The sequence below is a fragment of the Poecilia reticulata genome, linkage group LG22 (genome assembly GCF_000633615.1).
Source record: "Poecilia reticulata strain Guanapo linkage group LG22, Guppy_female_1.0+MT, whole genome shotgun sequence".
Classification (NCBI taxonomy): Eukaryota; Metazoa; Chordata; class Actinopteri; order Cyprinodontiformes; family Poeciliidae; genus Poecilia; species Poecilia reticulata.
Window position 1 is genome coordinate 16,426,108 of NC_024352.1, and position 20,960 is coordinate 16,447,067.

Here is a 20,960-nt window from a genome sequence, read left to right on the forward strand (position 1 = left end):
TATACACATTATTTTTATTAAAATATATTTAGGTAATTTGCATTTTATTAATAGGTTTTGATCATTCCTGCTGACAGTAGTACACAAACGTACACAAATTAATTTCTACTATTATTTCGAAAATTTACACCGGATTTCCGATCAGAGTCAAAGTACCTTAACAGTGTTTGACCCACGGCAGCATCTGGAAGCTAGTGTTATTTATAAAAACTATACAAAAAGATTAAAATAAAATTTAAAGATCCAGCATGCAGTCCGACACTCTGCTGCACATCGCCAACTTCAGCACGCTGTTCGTGTGCATGGTGCTGAAGTTCCCGCAGATCTTCGTGTTAATGAGAGCCAAAAATTCAACAGGGATCAGCCTCAACAGTCTGCTGCTGGAGCTCATTGGGTAGGTGGACTCTGCAGGACTTTTATCACAAGCTCCTGGTGATTCGTGGTGATTCGTAGCTGTTAGAGGAAGATGAATGGTGACGGAGGTGAGGAAGGGCACAGCTTTGATGTGTCGTCTTCCTGTTTCTATATGTGCATGTGCTTAAAAAGTATAGGAAGTATATTTGTGCTGCCTAGTTTGTTTAAGTAAGTGTGAAAGTTCATTACAAATAAAACACTGTTTTTGCACTCAGTGAGATTCCAGTGGGATGATAATGTTCATAAATCTGCCAGAACTGGACCTGTTTATATGAATCAGTGCGTCGACGGCTCTCACAAACTGCCCTATGTTGGATTTGTGGGGATAAACATCAGACTGACTGTCTCAAGCGGAATAATACGCCTGTGTCCTGATTGCAGCTGCTCAGAATGTTTCTGCTGATAAAGAAACCTTATCATCTTCAAACACACAGCATCCATCTGGCAAATGAGCCGAGGCTAAGACTACGAAGACCCAGAAAGACTGCAAACGGTTTGAAATAAAAAATGTAGAAATGCAGGGCTGGTTTTAACCATTCTCATCCAGCCTACACGCACAACACAGAAATCTGGAGAAGCATACACTCTTCATAGATACAATGATTGCAATGATCATAGTCCCACACAAATACAATGGATGCACCGTTTTTAAAAGTTTTTAATAAAAGTCTGAAAAATGTGTTATGCATTTGTATTCAAGCCTTTGTACTAGCACTTAATACAAAATGCATGCCACACTTTCCAGATTTTCACTGGAAAAACTAATAATTCAACCTCTTTTCCTTCCACTTCACAGTTAAGCACCAATTTGTATTGTTCTGTCACAGTAAATACCAATTAAATACATTGCAGTTTGTAGCTGTAACATGACAAAATGTGAGAAAGGTCAAAAGAGTTGTGGATAATTTTTTTTTTTACTTTCTCAACTCAGGATTTCAGATTCCTCTTCCACTCTGAACTCAAGATTTACCTCAGCTCCAGGAAATCACTACAACTCTAAACATTCTAGATTTTTTTCTAGTACCTGTACATGTAAACAGTTATACAAAAAAGTTTGTTGATGGGATTTATGCTTGCACAGCTGAAAAAGAAATGCGTTAAATCGGTAAAAGCTTAACTGATTACATTAAATAATCTGACATTTTATTCTTTCTAGGTTCATAGTTTTTGTAACGTACCAGATGTACTACAACTACCCACCCCCAACGTACCTGGAGTATCCCATCCTCATTGCTCAAGGTTTGTAACAAATAGTGTAAATTAAGTATTTTATTAGCTGAAAGGATTGTTTGATATTCTCATTCTTATTGTTATTAGGTGTATTTATGAATTGAATATAATCAAGAATAACAGTGTTGACTTTGATAAGTTTCATACATCAATTTATGAATAAGCATGACATAATATTCATGCTTATTCAAAGTAAGCATGAATATTACTTTGAAAATATTTTAACTGGCCAAAACTTTGACACAATTGCTTGTACACGCATTAGAATGGTTTTTTGAGGCTAACATTACCCTGAAATATTATAGGATATGCTTTAAATTCATATTACTAAGCCAAAGATTAAATAACGTCTACCATTTCCGCTAAGGAAAGTTGTCCAAAAATATCCAGGCAGAAATAACCTGGACCTCGTTGAGTTTGAGGTTACTCTTCAACTGACTAAGGAACATTTTTCAAACTATTTTTGTGGGGGTTTAGGCCTGCAGGTAAAATGTTCAATCTGTGTAGATGAGAGAAAACTTGCAGGAAATTCAAACCAGGAAACTTTTAAATGTGTAACATTTAGAAGAATCTGAATAGCTTGCGAATCAGCAGTACGCCAGTGGCCCTTGAAATGAAGATGGAACCTCGCCGGAAGTGGTGTACGTTTATAACCTGCTCTGTGTCCCGTCAGATGTCATCCTTCTGCTCCTGATTCTTTACTACAACGGCAGCCTGCGGCAGAGCCTGGTGTACGCCTTGCTGTATCCTTACCCTCTCTGGCAGTGACGGCTGTGAAACTGGTTGGTGTTGAAGGAAATCAATGACCCTCCCCCCCCCCCGGCAGCATCTTGTGCCTTAACAGATCGTGCTCAGGTTGGTCGGAGGCTGGAGGCTCCTCACGGTGGAGAGGTGGATCATAGATCTGGCCATGGTAATGCATCATTTTCAAATGAGCTGCACATTGTCCCACAGTAAAGAGTTGGCACGTCATCAGTCAGGAGTAATGATGTGGAGGGCTGAGAGGAGACTCACCCAGAGCTCATTTCTCTCTCACTGAAACACATCAAGGCCTGCTTGGTAAATGGGATGAACATGTCTGTAGGCATTTTGCATTTAAATAGATGAAGCAGCAATTCTTCCACTTCAAGTTTAAAATGTTAGACAGCAACAGAAAGTAACTTTTTTTTCTTTTTTTTTTTTACTGTGTGGAATCCAGCCTCACCTGCATTGTTCAATCTGCCATGTTATAAACATGCAATATGTGACCTGCACTGTCCTCTCCAGAGCCTGTGCACGTTCATCAGTGCAGCCAGTAAGTTGGCCCAGCTGCAGTGCATGTGGAGCTCCCAGGATGCCGGACAGGTTAGCGCCCTCTCCTGGGGCATGGCTACCTACACGTGTATGGGTGAGTGTGTGAGGGAACGTATTTTCTAGTGGCTGTCGGCGTAAAGAGGGCTGCCAAACTAAAAAACTTAACTAGGACTGCACAATATATTGCAAAATAAAATAATAATAATAATAATAATAATAATAGGAAAAGCATCAAACATTTTGCCAATGCCGACACATGTCAAAGGTTGTTTTCCTCATTCAGAAAGTCAGGATTCTTTTAAATAATTCCTAATGGACATATGCGTTACTGATATTGTTGAAACATTGAATCTCCCTCTTAAAGAATATAATGTTACCCATAGTCATGAGTTGTTTTATTAAAAAAAGTTTTTTAGACATCTAAAAGGATTTTAAACAAGCATCATAATCCAGTATTCATTGGGTTTTTTTGAATGACATTAACCACCTCTTGATTGGCTCCTCAAAATAAGTTAGGAGAATCCATCCCATTCCCCCCCAACCGTTTCCTGATTTTATTTGGATTCAAACAATGAGGTAAAATACTCCAAATAGAAGCAGCAAACCCAAACAGGTAAATTATATTTTTAAATAAATTAACCAAAGTCGGATTTCCGCATTTTTAATTGCAGCCTCTCATTTCCGACTTAACAAATTTAATTAGCTTCAACAGCTCATCAGCTTCAACTAATTCTTCCACTTAAATCACTTTCAGGTCATGAATATGGATAATCCCCCCTTCAGTTTGCCACGCGTTCAGTAAATCAGCAATTCAACACGCCATCAATTAAACATGAGAGTGCGGTTGGATAATGTGCATGCCATTAACTCCGCTTCCTCTTTTGTTCCAGCGCGGATTTACACCACCTCGGTGACGACCGGAGACATGCAGGGTAAGCCAGCGTAAAATGGCACACGGCAGAAACATTTCATTTTGTTCTCTAAACGCCTTCCACCGCAGCAGTAATGTGGAAGCGTGGTGCACTCTGGGAGTGAGATCTCATAAAAAGGGAGTTCTGGACGTCTCCGTGCTTAATGAAGGCAAGAGAGATTTAGAAGAGAAAAAAAAGAGCTAATTAATACCTTAACTCTTGGACTTTTGTCTTCAATGTTTAGTCTCAAATGTTACTCTCATTTTCAAACTAAAGTGCTGTTTCATGTTGACTTTTATTTTACAAATTTTAACACAAAAAAAAAAGTCTTCACAATTATTGCCCAAGAATAAATCTTGGTGGACAGCATGCATGAAAAATATTTAAGTTGTATTGCTATTTTAAAAGATGAAAATAATCATGTCATTTTGAGCTTCAAGTTGGTTAGATTTTCTCTGGGACTTTGTTGGGAAGTCATGAATCGTTAATATCCTACCTGCAGCAGATAACACTTACTGTCTTTTGCCAATTATTTGGGCTGCAAGAGAGAACAATACTTTCAGCAGATAAAAGGAACGTTGGACAAAATGGCATAAGAAGCTCATTTCTGTCCCTCTGTGCTTTTAGCGTGTCTAATGATCATGCTGAACTTGGAAATGTGTGCAGCTGTCAGGAAATCAAGTGAGGGAAGGAGCTGCATTGTGTCGAATACATTTATAGATTGTTGATTTTGTATTGCTAACAGATACATGAAGCTGAACTACAATGTATTGTCTTTGTTTTAATAAGACCTGAAAATTGACCAAGATATCTGGAAATTTCAGTCCGCAAACGTGTAGAAATTTTAAGTGAAAAGCACATTAAAATCCTGTCTTGTTTAGCGTCGTTTCCCATTTTAGAAAAAAAATTAACTGAATAAAATTTAATTTTGATCAGTGCCAGAAAAGATGTATATTGAACTAAGGAATTGAATAGAAAAACAGACAAATGTTAAGGTGAGAAGATGCTCAACAATGCCATCTTAAGATTATATTTTCTAAGAATAAATCTTTATTGTTCAAAAGCATATAACCAGAAAGGGTATTTAAAAAAAAAAATTAAGCTAAAAATAATTAAAAACAAAATTTCAATGATGGTTTGGAATGGTTTTCCTGCAAAACATCTTAGAATGCAAGCATCTAGCTCCTTATCAGACAGCCAGTAACCACGTTTTGATCTCTAAAGCCAGTTCATAGCTACAAATCGGTTTAGATTAAAGGTAATCCTGGTTTGTAAATCACCTTCTTGTTTCTCACAGTTCTGGTGCGGTTTGTGGCAATGACTCTGCTCAACTTCTGGGTGCTGCTCACTGTGATCTATTACCAACGAAGAAGAAGAAGCAGCAGCTCAAAGAAAGATGACTAATCTAGTGGTTTCTTCAGCGCTTACTGGGTCACCATAGGCACAAGAAATACGGAAACAATCTAAGGGTAACGGTTACTACTGTTAAAAAGAAAGTACACCCCGTTTCATTTCTAGTTTTTACTTATGAGGACTTAAATAATGTTCTGAAATTTTTTTCAAGGTACTAAAGTAATTTAAACATAACCTTGAATGTAAAAAAAACAGATGCAACTGCTAGTCTTTAATCCTCACAGCTTACTGTAAAAAAGAAAACGTGTTTGACTAAAGTTTACCTGCAGGAGGTCACAGAGTTACTTTGAATTGATCAGAGAATCAACAAACAATATCAGAAACAATGTGTTTAAACAGGCAAGCTTTAAAAACAAAACTTGGACATAAAATGCTAATTTTATGTTTGTCAGTAACTCATGAAAGTATTTGACTCCAAGTGGGAAGTTATTTCTACAAAGAGGTAGGAAATGGGTCTGTGATGAGATGATTTGATCTGCAGCCATTTCTCTACATCTGAGCTCACTTTTGAATAATTGTACAACCTAATCAATTACATATCTTTTTTTATTATTTGTATGAAGAATTGAATTTTTTAAAAATAATTATGTTTTACCAAACATTCCAATAACAATGCTTTTTCCCAGTAGTTTTTAATACATTTTTCCTGAATCTACTTTTATTGTTTTTTATTCCATTTTTAAACATTAGTGAGGATTTCTCTGTCACAGAAGATGACAGTTTGCGAATATCCAAAATCTTCCAACTCAGGATAATAAATACTGTGTTTTAAATAACTTTTGTACTTTATGTGAAGTTTTTTTTCTGTAAGACCTAAATAAACCAAAACAATTGACAAACATTTTTACATTGTGGTTTCACTGAAATTCTTTAAACCGTTTATTTAATGTTTTTTGACATTTAAAAAAACATGTGAAACCAAACGGCACATCCATGTCTTTATTTCTATAAGTAGTTAATATAATCATTATCATTATAGCTGTTTGGTAGCAAACATGCAATCTGGATGTAAAGGCCCTTAAATACAAAGTGGACAAGGCTGTATAAATAATATAATGTGCACAGTATGGCATGTAAAATATATACTGTAGATATTTATATGTATAAAACATGCTTCGTGGTTAAAGGAGAGCTGTTGGTACACAAAACACACACGGTTTGCTCTCCAGGCGCCTGTACGAGCCACATTCACACGACGACGTGTCCAAACATGGGAGTTCGGTCACTCTTGACACCAAAACATCGGAACAACCCTTCAGTGGACTAAGTGCTGCTCAGCACGAGGTTTTGCATACCTTCATCGTCACCGCTGCTTTCAAAAAACAACCTGGCAGGTGTGACGGCGCGTGAAAAACATGCAAGTTCACTCCAAAGCAGCTGGCGGTAAAATAAAAAGCTTCAGTCAAGTATATTTGGTAATACAATGCCTGTGTGCCGCCTCTGGTGGAGCACCACCTCTACCTTCAAACACAAAGGAGGAAAACATGATCGGTGCGTTTAGGTAAACATTATCCCTCGGGTCGGACAGTGCAGGTTTGTTCCTTTTAATGCCTTCAGAGCAGGATGCTGCTCACATTGCAACGTCTACTGCAGTCAAAACGAGTGTTTCAGTGACAGAAATTATAATAAGACTGAGGCGACCAGAGAATCGTTTACTTCAAAATAAGGATTCACTGCGTTCCCCTACTCTGTGACTTTACGTGAACTAACAGCTTGTTGTACCTTAATCGGATCCTGTGACTCACCTGAAACCAGAGCTGTGGAAAGCTAAAAGCTACAATCATTGTGTTGAGAGAACGAGTCATTTGGGAGAAAAAAACCCAACTGATTAAACTAAGTGTCGTGTTCCACTTAAAACTCTTCGAACTGTTCACAGTTTCTTTTAACAGAATGTTTCATTTTTGGCCACTAGAACCTCCAAAGGTGATGTGCAGGAGTTTCCTGCATGTCCCCTCCATCAGACTGTTTCCTGGTGAGAATCATTGAGGTAAGTGTATCCCCATCCATCCATGCAGCCTCTCCGAAGAGCTCTTCTGCTTCCTGTGGAAACAGAAGGAGCTACTCCAGAAGCACGACAGACTTTGTTCACAAGCCAACCAGCTCGCAGAAAAGAGCGCAGTCAAGCTCGGTAGCTGTGAAGTGGCTGAAAGGAGCTGAGCGACAAGGAGAGTGGAGAGATTTTCCTCCCAGGATGAAGCAGGAGACGGACTGAGGCGAATTGACGTGGAGTTCCAGATCTGCAGATGGAGCTTCAAAGTAAACACCGCCCCGGAGACGCATCCAGCAGGGTTAACTAGAGGCAAAGAGACAGACGGACAAAAAGTTAAGCGCTGCAAAAACATATGCCTATTTCAACAATAAGGACTTAAGAAGAACTGAAGGCACAAGTTTGAATTTATTGCTTTTTATGCACAACTCTGAATATTTGATACCTCTTCTAGCAGAATTGATTAAAGCTAGTTGGTTTTCTTTCAGAGTCTGAGGACTGCAGAAATGTATTGTTCGCCTGCCTCTTCCAAGCAAAATCTGGTTCTGATGTTTATTTGAGAACATTCTGAAGACAAAAATCCACAATATATTGAAATCTGTGCACCTAATTCTTGCTTTAAAAATCCTTACAGATGTATGAAGGTAAGTCATTTTAAATAGGAACAAAATGGTTAAAATACATTGTTAAAAGTAAAAAGTGAAAACAACATCCAGATCTTCAAGGCATATTTTAGCATCGGTTGTGTTGCGTTAATGATGCAAGTATTTATTTTAAGGAACAAACTCTCCCAGAGATTATATGATTCTACACACAGCTCGGGAAAAATTAAAAGACCACTTAAAATGATCAGGTATATGATTGAGTAGAATGAACATTGTTCTTTTATTTTATGAACTACTGACAACATGTCTTCAAAATTCCAAGCAAAAATGTTGTATTTCTTTTGCAGAAAATGAGAGTGCTTTCAGACCTCAAATAATGCAAAGAAAACAAGTTTATATTCATTTAGAAACAATAATACTAATGTTTTAACTCAGGAAGAATTCAGAAATCAATATTTGGTGGAATATCCATGAGGTAGTTTTCAATAGGGTTCAGTGCAGTGGTTTCTTAATTTTTTCCACACCTGTATATTAGAAGACGGAAAGTGGTAAACAATCCTACCAAGTTATAAAAGATTATTTTCTCTGTTCTCCATCACCCAGTGACATTGATCCCATCAGGTAAACAGTTTCCCAAACAGCACAGAGGAAATTGAACCATGTGTATTCTCCCCCTGCATGTGGCCCGACAGCACCACTGTGTGACAACAAGACAGACACGTACACAAACGCATCCAGGAACTCGATCGTTTACACGGAGAACAAGATCAGAGGAGGAGTCAGCTGTACCAAATGCTGCAGGAGTCGACTTCCTTTGTTTTTAACCCATTTGATCTGCGGCTCATGTCATAGGAGCTGAAACATGTTTTTGATCAACAACAACAAATGTTAGCCCATCAAATTTAGCAAGAAATAACAAATCAAACAAAAAGAGTCCTGAGAAAATAAACTAGGGAGGCAGAAATTTTACAAAAAAAGAAGCAGAGCTATTTTACAACAAAAAAAAAAATCTGAAAGAAAACAGATAACTAGGTGTATTCAACCTGAAATAGAAAACACAGCATTACATTAAATACATGGTCCTTCAGACTGAGGACTGTCAAGTGTTCTAAAAAATTATTTTAATGAAAGCACATCTTCTGCAAGACAATCCTCCAGACACATTTACAGCCGTGAATCTTAGTATCCAGTGTCCAGATTGAAAGAAAAACTTTCGATCTGGACACCTTTGTTTGTGGCTAGATTGAAGTAAAATTATTGTAAATACCTGACTAAATAATCTGAGATAATTAAATACCCTAATAAGTGTTCAGTGGTTTTATATTGGATCAAACCAAATTGGTCTATACGTTTGATTTTTCACTCTGACTGACAGCATAGCGTAACATCTTGAATGTGGACAATTTAAATGTGCCCAATTCTAATATTCACTTAAATGTATCCTTTTTCTGTGGAGAAACTTTTAATAAGTCATTCAAAAACTTGCTGTTTTCATAGGGCATGAATACATGTTCTCCTAGCCACTTTTAAAATGGGAAAAACGAGAACATACCATTCAAGGAAAGCAGGTGAATGTTATTCTGCATGAATCAGGAAATTATGATACGAAAATAGCATATTAATGAACTAGTAATAATTTAACTTAGAAGAACCGAGACAAACAAGGCTGCACGGTGACCTAGTTTCATCTTCTCCCTATGCAGAGTGCGGACGACTGACATGAAAAACAAATCTCACTGTAAAAGAACTGAGTGGAGCGCTGGAATCATCTGATCTGAGACTGATCTTTTGGAAACGCTGTCCTGGTGGGTCTGCTGCGAAGCAAAGAATGAATATATAGAAAAGTCCCCCATGCTTATTGCTAAGCCAGTTGGAGGATCAGTGATGCTGTGTGTCTGTTTCTCTTCCTATGGCTCTGGACACCTGGGCAGAGTACACAACATCACAAACTCTGACATCTGGAGAAGTTGAAAATGCGGTTTAACTCTGAAAAGTAAACTGAAAGTGGGGATGTGTCCAAATGGGTTGCCCTGTTTGATGGTCGCCTACAACAATGCAACTAAGGCTAACAAAGGCAGCTTTTAGATGCATTTCTGTTCCAACACAACTGACCTAAATGACTAGCTTGTTACCAGGTCTCCACTAAACATTCTGGCGCTGAAGAGTTGATGCAACCATTTGATTCAGGTGTGTTGGACAAGAAAGAATACAAGGAAAAGTTGCAGGCCAGTAGCTCTGGAAGACTGGAGTTGGATATCCCTGCAATATTTTTAAATGCAGCCACTGCACTGCAAACACAGCAAAACACACACACACACACACACACACACACAGAAACACAGTGTTACCATCATCAGAAATGTATGGAGGAACAATCCTCATCAATATCATCCAACGCCCAGAGCCAGTCCTGAAGACTGAACTCCTCCAGTCTGAAAGGGGGACATCAGTTTCTATCATTACCTTTAACATAATGACATGTGTAAGAATGCTGTCATGCAGTGGGCGATCCCAGCCGTGCATCGAAAAAACATGAACACAGAATCTTCAAGGTTATGTTTTTCACTAAAGTTAACCATGGAAGCAATAAAAAAAAAAAAAAAAACTACTATATTTCATCCTTGGAGACTTTCTTGAACTAAAAGAAGAAACCTTAGATTTCATACCTGCTTTTGCTGGTGGGGAGCGGTCGGCTAGGCCTCCTCATGGATTGGCTGGACTGAACCCTCAAGGAGGTGCGTGGCGAGGAGCGACCAAAGTGCTCTGGCGGCGGAGGCTTCTTGGGAATCTTCTTGACCAACCGGCTCACCCACTTCTGCTGCTCCTCCTGGGACGTGGCCAGCAGCAGCAGGTTCTTAGCCGTAGACACGTCGTAGTTCACTGGCGGTGGAAGAAGAAACTCGTTTTTATGGGGGCACGGACGATTTGTTCGGTAAAACTATGCAGAAAAGCTTAACACCTTTGCAGGGAGCAATGATCTCCTCCTTTTTGTCCATGTGGTCCTTGTGGCACTTGATGTGACAGCGCCGGCACTCCAGAGCCGGCGGCGGCTTGAACATGTTCCACAGTGGCTTGGTGCACGCCTCGCAGTTGGTGGGGAAGTGGTAGAGTGTGGGGATGAACTCGTGGCCTTTGTGACAGATGTAGCTGGACTTCTCGCCGATGGGAAGCGGCTCCACGGGAAACTCCGGCTCTTTTTTGCTCTCACCTTCGTTGGCATAAAGGATCTAGCGGGGACCACAGATGCTGGTTGGCCATTTCCATCCTTTAAAATCACTCGGAAGTTCGAAAGAAGACATAGAAAAGCAGAGGGAGAACACACCTGGAATATCCTGGGAATCTCCTTGGCTTCAGCGCGGTACACATCTGTCTGAGTGACGGGCCTCACGTGGAAAAGTTTGCTGCAAAGTGGAAATAAACATTCATTTCTATCTGAATGCAAACGTCGAAAGCCCCGGCATTAAACTCACTCAATATCGAGAACCATGCAGGGGATGGACTGCTCTCTGTCGTGTTCACTGTTGTAGAAGAGAATCTTCTTGCTGCTCACGACAACGTACTGCAAGAACAAAACAAACATAAATAACAGAGCTAAAATCAGGCAAATGGCACTATGGCAGAGCAAATATGGTTCATTCCGACCTTTTTCTCCCATCCAAACTTCTTGGTGTTGTTTCTGACGGGAAGAGAGAGCCAGCCCTCAAGTCTCGACTCTGAGAGAAACAATAACAAACGTTATATATTCAGTTCAGAAAAGACACTGGAAAATTATCCATTTGGTTCCACGTAACCATGAACTGTCAAATTCAAAACTGATCAAATAATGTACAGAGCAAGAAAACATCAGTTACCAGAAAATATTAAAAATGCATTTCCTGAAAGTAAGGGGGGTTAGAAGTTAAGACGAAAACTGAATTTTAGAAAACGTAAAGCTTGTACAACAATGAGGAGCAAGTGCATCGCTGTCTGAAGCCTGATGAATCCATCCACTGATTCAACATCCGGTTATGGAGGGCTCAGGTGTTGCCAGACCAGAATAACGTTGAATGGGCTTTGGGTCTCCTTTTTAGTGACAGACAAACTCTAAAATGAGGCCTTCTGACCAGAAGAACCAGATATAGAAGAAGCTTATTTCAGCCACTAGAATCCAGGTTGTTTTCTATCCCATAACCATCAGTGAGGATCAGGAACATGGATAGAGCACTAAATCAAAACCTTTTACCTCGAGTCTTCAAAATTCAAAACTCATCCAAGTGCCCCTAAAAGCAGTTGTGTAATCTTCTCATTTGATAAATATGCAACAAAGCACACAAAAATGTCTTCTTTTATGGTTTTATTTTTAATAAAGCTGTGCAGCTCTGTCCACAAAGGCTGCATCCTTACCTGCGTAAGCGTCATCAGTGTCAAAGTCTGGCCCGCTGCTGACGCTGGCAGAGTCCATGGACTGAACGCTAAGCGACTGCAGCAGATTCCTCAACTGCTCGATGTCGCTGTCCTTGCTGTCCAGAGCCATCTGCAGCTCAATGCGCATCTGACTCTCTTCTGCCAGTTGCTGCACACAAGAAAACACGTGTGAAGCCAAAAGGCTGCAGCAGGAGCAATGAAGGGGAAAGCGGCACTTACTGCTTGCGTCTCGTTGATCTCCTTCTGGTATTTGATCATGGTGCTGTTGAGCTTTTCCTTCTCTGACCTCAGCTCCAGCTGCAGCTTCCTGTTCTCCTTCTCCTTTCGCCGCATGTCTGTGTCGTTTCCACGGCGGCTGCCTCCCCCACGGACTTCCTTCCTGTTCATGATCTCCGCCAGTTTATTGACGGCCTGCGGGGGTGGGAGGGGTTACACGAGGTCAGCTCCTCACAGAGGCAGGGGGAGCCGAAGGGACGACCATGAGGAGCAAACACCGACCTGAGTTTTCAGAGTGCGCTCTGACTGCAGCTGCTTCTCAAACGACTGCTTCATCTGGTTGATCTGCTGCTCCCAATCCTTCGACTTATCCGACTCTGAAGGATCAAGAAGAAAAACGTGAGCAGCGATGCGTGTTATACTTGTTCTGATGTTATAAAGTTCTGCGTTTATCCACCTTCAAGTGCTTCCTTCAGTTTGTTGTTCAGTTCTTCCTTTTCGTTGGCCAGATTAGCAACGTCGCTGGTCAGAGTCCTGTTGGCCTCCTCCAGCTGCACACAGCAGGAAACACACTCAGAGCCATTCTGTAGGTTTAAAACCGGAAGGCGGATGTTTCTGGGACCCACCGAGCCGATGGTGATGTCCTTCTCAGCCAGCTCCTGGCGGTGCCGAGCCATCATCTCCTTCAGCTCCAGCTCCTTCATTATCTTCTCCTTCTCTAGATCAGAGTACTGCTCCTCAGCGATGGAGCGGGCCAGCTGCTCCGAGTCCGCCTTCGTCAGAGTGATCTCCAGCTGCGCCGCCAATGAGTCCCTGGAAGAGATTGAGAAAATTAAACTCAAATGCGCACACCCGAGGGTGAATGGAGGAGTTTTATTTTGGATCTCCAATCAGCAGAATCACCTCTCCTCCTGCAGCTCCTGCAGAGACTGCTGCACCTCCTTGTAGAGTTTAGTTTTCTCCTCACATTCCTCCTTTAGTTCCCGAACCTGAGTCTTGTAAAGAGTCTGGAAAAGAGGCATGCCCACAACGCAGAATTATGAAAATATGACCAGTAAATGAAGATGCACCAAAAACACTGTCTGGTGACACTAGGTGATCACAGGAGCCTCAGAGGTTTAAGTTACTTAGAAAAAAATGTATTTGCTATGACACATCCTGTCAAGACTGCAAGAAAGGGAGGAAGAGGGAGAGTCAGAGAGCTAAACCTGACTGGATAACAAGAAGGCAAAACAGACTACAACATTCTTTTGACCAGCTAAAGGTCAAAAGTTTTCACATTCAGAAGCTCACTAAGGATTTCTTAAAAAGAAGGAAAGATAAATTGACCAGCAAATGCATACAACTTTTATCCATTTTAAACAATAAGTTAGGAACAAAGTCTGTAGAACAAAAAAATCTTTCTTGAATCAAATTCCAGACTGCATAGTAACTCTCTAGAGCACCATAACGTTTCATTGAATTTTGCTCTTCGAAGAATCCTCTCAATTTAACACATGGTCTGTTCAACATGCAATAAAAAACAGAAGCAAACAGGGATCATTTGGCCACAAACTCACAGAAAAGTATTGCTCAGCCTCCAGCTGGTCCTGTAATTCCTTCATTTGTCCATCTGTGTCTTGTCTTTCTCTGCAGGTGGAAAATCAAACCAAATTACTGACACTGAAGATTGTGACGGCACGGAGCAAAAAGTAGAGCCGATGAACTGACTTGCGCAGCTCCTGGTTCTGTTTCTCCAGGCTGCGTTTTATATCCAGCAGATGGTTGGTTTCCTGCTTCAGCTGCTTCTCCGAGGTTCTCAGGACGTTCAGCTGCTGGTTCTGGGCCTTCAGGTCGTTCACAGTCAAGTTACGTTTCTGGGTCTCCTGCTCGATCTTAAGCGTCAAGTTCTTCACCTGAACGAAACACAGGCTGCTCTTAAGGACAGTACTTTTAACCCCGGTTAGAACCCCCGACAGGTTCCAACTGGGGTTGTTTTCTGATCCAAACGCTCACCTCCTCCGTGAGTCGGTCCTTGTGTCTGCGCAGCTCGTCCAGTTTCTGTAAAGCCTGTTTGTAATCACAGTCCATCATGCTGCTGTGTTTCTCCAGCTCCAGGATTCGGTTCTCCAGCCTCAGCTTAGCCGCTCGCTCCTCCGCCAGCTTCTGCTCCAGTTCTGCAGAGAAACATCCAGCAGTACTTTTCAGTTTTCCAGAAATTTATTTTTGGCTGCAAAAATAATTCAAACTAATAACATAGAGCTAATATGGTACAGAGGAGAGGATGATTTAATTACAATGCCAGAACACAAAATCTTACAAAGTATTTTTGATCTAGTTTCTAGGACAAATGTCTTAGTTTTGTCTTATTTCAAGTGTACTAACTTCCAAGTAAATTTTAAGCACAATATTGGAACTTGTTATAAATTAGTAATTCCTTAATATTGATGAAATAGTAATATTTATACATGAAATAATATGCAGGTTGAACAGAACATTTAGTCTAGTTCTAGTTCCATTGGCAGATTATTTCACTGTACAAAGAAACTGGACCAAAACTACTTAATAAGGTTTCATGTTTTTGCAGTGTAATCTTTTTTTTTTTTTTTTTTTTTACTAAATATTGAAAGAAATTCTTCTGCAAATTTCAAACTGTATTTTTTTATTCTCCCCTGAATCCCAGTTATGGATTATTTCCCAGAATTTCACTTCTGATCTTTTGCTTACTTTGTATTAGATTTCCTTCTTTACTTCCACTTCATTTCATCCAACTTTCTCTTTTGTTGACCGACCGTGTTGTAAATAAAGATCAAGCATCGCAGAATCATAAATCTGCCTTTTCTGAAACAGCTTGGTTTGATCTGATTTGAGCGTCCAGGAAAAAGCTTCAACCGTTGCTTTCAGATCCGACTGACCGTGTAAAGCAGACCTTACCCTTCATGGACTCGGACTTGGCGCCCTCAATTGTCACTTTAATCTTGCTCTTGTCCGCCAGCAGACCTCTGGTGGCTTTGTGCGAAGCCTCCTCCTGCTCCAGCTCTTGCTGCAGAACCTTTAGTTTGTAGGTCAGCTCTATCTCTTTGTTGCTCATCTCCTGCACAAAGAAAAACAGGCAGAAGGCGTTCTGATTTGAAAGGAGACACCAAGCACAAAATGGCAACAGGAAAATATATCCGTCTGACAAAAAAGCGAGCAGGAAGACGCGGCGACTCCAACAAAACAGATTTACAGTGGGAAACGCAAAAGCAAAAACTTTCTAAGACTTTGCAATGCTCATATTTAAAATAGTGGAGAGATGATTTTTGTATACCTTCTCCTGATCAGTGTATTTCTCCTGAAGCTGCCTCTTCTCAGTCTCAGCTTTGGCCAGAGCCTGTCTCTGCTGGCGAGCTTCTTCCTCCAGCCCAGAAATACGTCCTGCAATGTGCAAAATAAACTGTCAGAGGGCGCCATTTCACAGAAAAACCATCTGAAAGTTATAGAAAAGGCACCCAAAGTCCTTCACAAAACCTCAAGTACAGCATCCAAATAAATACCAAGTGTTGCTACACTGCCAAATTCATGGAGGAAAAATAAGTATGGAAGTCTACCAGCAGCCTTTCAGGAAGTGCTGTGGTTGTCTTTCCCCTACCCATCAGGTCAGTGATGGTCTCTGAGCCCTGGCTGTGCTCCCGCCTCTCTGACTCCAGCGCCGCCTGCAGGCTGATGCACTCCTTCTCCAGGCTCAGCTTGCTGCGTTCCAGCAGGCAGCATTTATCCTGCAGCTCACGCACGTTGGCCTCCAGCTGCTGCAGCTGCTTGCTGCTCTCTGTCTGGGCTTTGCGAAGCCTCGTCGCCGCTTCGGTCTCAGCCCGCAGCAGCGTGTTGGCTTCTTCCAGCTGCGAAAGGTTTAACGAGTGAGGAGAGAACGGGCAAATAAACTGAAGGACGTCAGCGTCAGCTTTAACCAAATGTTTAAAATCTGATTAATAAAGGTATTCATTGAATTTACCGTCACCCTAATTTATATAATATGTAGCTTAGGGATTCTGTGAGAGCGCACGAAACTTTCAGCAGAAAACAACTGAGTAAAGTTGCTCTTTTTAAAATGTCAACTCCTTAATAATTTTTTTCAGCAGAAATTAAAGACCTTTCCTTATCATAAGCAAAAAATAAACATTAAATCCCAATGTAATCATGATCAAGAGCCACAAATCTTTTTATATTCTAATAGATAATGAATGAAGCATGTATATTGTTATACAATAACTTTGTAAACAAACATTTTGAACTATAAGTCAACACATTTTCATGTTTCAATGACTTTTTTTTTTAAAGGGATTATATAATTCTTTCGTATTTTCCCACCTGAAGCGGCACTTTAAAAACGTTCACATCAATTATTTTTATAAATGTCTTCTGAAGGTTCCCTGATCTTCTGAGGACTTGGTGTTGTCCGCACGGAACTATTTTTATCTCTAATTATTTCCACATCTGCTGAGTTTGTAAAACGACGACTGCACCTAACAAATAGATGTGGATCGTTCCCATCTGTTCGATTTAATGGACATGTTTGAATCTGCTTTCATTTAACTGAAAATGTGCGGTGAATGTGGTGCAAAAGTAAGCAGCAGAAAGCACGTGCAAATTATGCACAAAAAAAAATACCCCACTGGATTATTACATTGCTTTGTGAATTTGCATGTTTTGAAATGCTACTTTATTAACTTTGGACGAGTTGGAGAATTATTTGAAAACAACGTAGATGTCTCATTAGCAGCAGGTTGTTTTTGGCTGGAGAGAAAATAACTTTGACCTACATGTGCTTCAGAATGAAATGGTCAGAAGATGGCGAATGGACCCAATGTGGAATGAATACAGCTGAGAAAGCATGTAGTTTACAGCGTTGCTTTTAAAGGTTGTATAAATGTGAAAATACATTCATGTCTTCCTGCTATTTTATTACACTTGAGGTGAGTCTGGATGCTCACAAAGCATTCTCAGTGACCTTGTAGTAGATGACAGTTTTAAGCTTTAAACAGATGTTTCTGCAAGGAAAATTGTTGCATCGGTCAAGTATATATCTAAATATTTGTAACAAAAATTATAGTTGGTCTGCAAAGATGCTTGTCAGCTTCACCGGGCTGAAAGAAGATTACAAAAGTAAATTAATAAAGTTGGGGAAAAAAACCTGTTTCTGCAGGTGAAGGTTCTTCTCGTTGGAAATATGAGAGTTTTGATTTCTTTTCTTCATGTCGTCCAGCTGGTCTCGAAGGCTGTTGACTGCACAATAACAAAAGTGAAGTGGGGATAAGTTAAGCTGCAGTCATCAGTGCAAAAACTTTAAATATGCAAACCAAAAAATGACACAAAAGAGGTCTTCGTGTTTTGGCGTTTAGGAAACACTTTTATAGTTTGACCAGGTGAGGGCAGCGTTGCACATCTCATCTTATAATTCATTTGCATCTATCAATGGTAACGATCATTTATTTTTCACTCAGCAGCAACAAGGAACAGATTAAGGAGTGAAAACAAGAATGATTAGTATGCAAGTGATTTAATAACACTGCTGTCAGAATCCGGATTTGCAAAGAGAGTCTGGTACCTTCGTTCTCCAGGCAGCGCTTCCTGTCGGCCTCATTCTCGGCCTTCCGGTGGCTCTCCAGACTTTTGTGCTGCAGCAGGGCCTTCTCTCGCTCCAGCTGCCTCAGATTCGACTCCAGGATCTTTCTGCTGCTCACCTAAAAGTCAATCAGAAAAGGAACGAAAGCTGGGATCTCTTCCGATTCTGATCTAAAACATCATATAAAACCTCTGATCCAGACACGTACCTCTTCCTCAAGTTCTTTGGTTATTTTTTCTAAGCGGACGGTTGCAGCTCTGCAGAGAAATACGCGGATAAAACATGAGTCAAGGTTCCAGCAGTTTGCACACCACAGTGGCTCCATATTTGCTGATCTTGCACCTGCATTTGTTCTCTAGTTCATCTTTGACATGTTTATCTTTATTCATCTGAAGCTCCAGATGGTGAAGTTTCTTCTGAAGAGCAGCCGACTGAAAACAGAAAACATCAACAAGCGATTAGAGGACGATCGTTTTAGAGCTTCATTTGAGCAAAGCCTGGAACCAATGTCTGTCTGGAGATGTGAACAGCAGAGAACATTTTAGAGTTTGCAAGGATGATATGACCTGCTGCCCAAACTCAGTTATTTTAGTATAGCCCACAAATACCAAACTCACCAATAACACTCCTGTACACACTAAGGTTTCCCAGATGTGTGTGGGTTTTTTTTAAACCTGCAAACAACCTAAAAAAGGGTGAAATGCAACTTCATCATCAGAAATTTAGAGCAACGTGTTGGCAAGAAAGGTACATCCTTTAATAAACTTTTTTTCCTTTCATCTTTCATCTAGAGAAGAGCTACTACACTGCGCAACTGTTGGATATCTCAAGGCTCCATCTTGGATCAAGTCCTTTTCTTGTTTCCTTTGGTGCCTATTTAGAAAAAGCATAACAACCTATTTTGCCATTTTGCTTATCATCTACAGAAATATCTGTATATTCTAGAAGAAATATTTAGATTCTTGTTAAACTGTCTTACAGATAGACCAACATGGCAAGAGACAACTTCCTGAATCGCAACAAAAACAAAACAAGCGCTTAGGGGATTTAGGCTGTGACACTGACATTGGTCCAATAACTTAGAAAATACTTTATTTTAATCTACACTGATCAGGACTAAAACTAACTAAATAATCTTTATAATGATGTTCCTAATCCAAAAACACAAGAACATCAACTTGCTTATATTTACAGTTAACAATGAGCAATAAATAAAAGTCAAAGAGGTCAGACAAAACAACTTCTAAAACTCACAACTGGAGAAATGGAGGGAAGAGGTGGACTTTTGAGTCACCAAATCTCCATGGCAACCATTAGATACTATTCACATGCAAACTGATTGTTTGGGTGGAAAGCCAGGAACAAGCATTGTCTGCCTTACCATCACAAATCTAAAAAAAGAGGAAGTAAGCTAAATGATGCAACGGCTTTGACTGGAACTGTGCTTTAATCAGATGAAGCTTTTGAGTTTGACCTTTTCTGCAAAAAAAAAATAAAAAATCTACGTGTGTTTGGCATAGAGGTGGTTAACTTTATGAAGGGAAAAAAACTGTGGATAAAGTGGATTTTTCTTCTCATGTTCGTCATTTACCTCTTGTAAAAGGCTGCATTAATGAAAGGTCAAAGCAGTCCTATTACCTGCAGAGGTACACCAATAAAACCTTCTAATAAACTGTTCATTGTAGTCATGGCTTCCTTCAAATGCCCATGTAACATTTTTACGACACCAAATGGAAATGCACTCAAACGTTTGAGATAAAGGCTGCACTTTGATCCCCAGAGGACTGTCCGCTGTTTAGAGCTGCATATGTGGGATTAGAAAGCTAATCAGTAAAACCAGTCATGACTGAAATCTGTGCAGTTACTAGAGAACTCTTCTGAAGTATGAAGTGCTGGAGGGAGCACTTCTCTAGTACGGGAAGTTCTCTGGTACTGAAGTACTAGAGAACTTCTGAAATATGAGGGAGGATAAAAGCAATTTGAGTTTTTATTTTTTTTATCCACCATTATGGATATAAAGTTTGATTTGACATCCTTGATCAGTCCAGGAAAATTTATTTTAACCACAAAAAAAGTTTATTCTTTACAGTGTCTGCATTCCTCACTAGCTTCCTGTCAGCTGCAAGATGGAAGATTAAGATGTTGGATTTAATTATTTTTTTTAAACCCGAAAAAATTCTTTGCTTTGTTTACAATTTTTATCAACTGTAGCCCAAAACGTCAGAGTTAAAGGGTTAAGATTTGTCTTTCTGACTCTAGTAACCTAATTTTGAGAATATTCTATTTTAACCAAAATACACCTGTTTAATATAGTCATAATAAGAAAATATACTATAATTGGCTTGCATTTGAAATATGTGGGTCTCACAGCATCTCAAACAATAAATTATAAATTATAAAGTATTAAATACTTATTTATGTATCAAAAATTAAAAACACCTTCTGTTCTTTTCAAGATTCTTCAATTTGTCTTGAAAAGTAAAAGCAGTTTTGTTTAGTTTATCTTAAGACTTAAAAAAAAGCACATGATTTAAAATCCTTTACCGCTGTTAACATCACTGTGCATTTATCAGTATTTACCTCTCCTTTGGCGTTATCGTGTGCCACTGAGGAATTGTTGGCAGAATTTAACAACCTAAAAGGGAAAAAAGAACCAAAAATCACATGTAGTTAAAGCAGGAGGCCCGTTTCTAAAACAATTAGAGACAATCAGAGAGAACGAGGAGGATTTACTGGTCCTCTTTGAAGTAGGTGAAGCCAACAAACGGTAGCTGATTTCCGACGAAAGCCTTAGGTGTGGGGAATGTTTCGACGTCGCCTTTGTCATCTTCGATCTCATCAAAATTACTAGTGTCTATGTCGCTGCTCAGCTCCGGGACCACCGGGGCGACAGCTGGTTGAAAAGA

General features: G+C 39.9%; 2 protein-coding genes across 3 annotated transcripts in view; one reads left to right on the plus strand and one right to left on the minus strand.

The window, feature by feature from the left end:
• Positions 1-126: 126 nt before the first annotated feature.
• slc66a3 (solute carrier family 66 member 3) lies at positions 127-5,572 on the plus strand. Its single transcript, XM_008399695.2, has 7 exons — positions 127-394; positions 1,571-1,653; positions 2,318-2,387; positions 2,500-2,557; positions 2,911-3,031; positions 3,828-3,869; positions 5,146-5,572. The coding sequence occupies exons 1-7, from the start codon at positions 249-251 to the stop codon at positions 5,250-5,252; spliced, it is 627 nt and encodes a 208-aa protein (XP_008397917.1). The 5' UTR covers positions 127-248; the 3' UTR covers positions 5,253-5,572.
• Positions 5,573-6,127: 555 nt separating this feature from the next.
• Positions 6,128-20,960, minus strand: part of rock2a (rho-associated, coiled-coil containing protein kinase 2a) — a 37,005-nt gene continuing 22,172 nt past the window's right edge. Inside the window, exons 9-33 of one of the 2 annotated variants that reach the window (XR_532614.2) lie at positions 20,788-20,947; positions 20,635-20,689; positions 18,397-18,485; positions 18,263-18,311; positions 18,037-18,172; positions 17,623-17,714; positions 16,084-16,330; positions 15,763-15,869; positions 15,387-15,546; positions 14,469-14,629; positions 14,184-14,368; positions 14,033-14,102; positions 13,377-13,480; positions 13,100-13,286; positions 12,931-13,024; positions 12,756-12,850; positions 12,477-12,668; positions 12,237-12,405; positions 11,496-11,566; positions 11,324-11,412; positions 11,176-11,254; positions 10,813-11,080; positions 10,520-10,733; positions 8,578-8,708; positions 6,128-7,554 (exon numbers count right to left, since the gene is read on the minus strand). Coding sequence is in view for 1 of the 2 variants with exons in the window: in XM_008399697.2 (XP_008397919.1) it covers positions 7,551-7,554; positions 10,520-10,733; positions 10,813-11,080; positions 11,176-11,254; positions 11,324-11,412; positions 11,496-11,566; positions 12,237-12,405; positions 12,477-12,668; positions 12,756-12,850; positions 12,931-13,024; positions 13,100-13,286; positions 13,377-13,480; positions 14,033-14,102; positions 14,184-14,368; positions 14,469-14,629; positions 15,387-15,546; positions 15,763-15,869; positions 16,084-16,330; positions 17,623-17,714; positions 18,037-18,172; positions 18,263-18,311; positions 18,397-18,485; positions 20,635-20,689; positions 20,788-20,947 (3,077 nt within the window). In the remaining variant the exon portion in view is untranslated. The remainder of the gene's footprint in view (positions 7,555-8,577; positions 8,709-10,519; positions 10,734-10,812; positions 11,081-11,175; positions 11,255-11,323; positions 11,413-11,495; positions 11,567-12,236; positions 12,406-12,476; positions 12,669-12,755; positions 12,851-12,930; positions 13,025-13,099; positions 13,287-13,376; positions 13,481-14,032; positions 14,103-14,183; positions 14,369-14,468; positions 14,630-15,386; positions 15,547-15,762; positions 15,870-16,083; positions 16,331-17,622; positions 17,715-18,036; positions 18,173-18,262; positions 18,312-18,396; positions 18,486-20,634; positions 20,690-20,787; positions 20,948-20,960) is intronic. The other variant, XM_008399697.2, reaches the window with a different exon arrangement.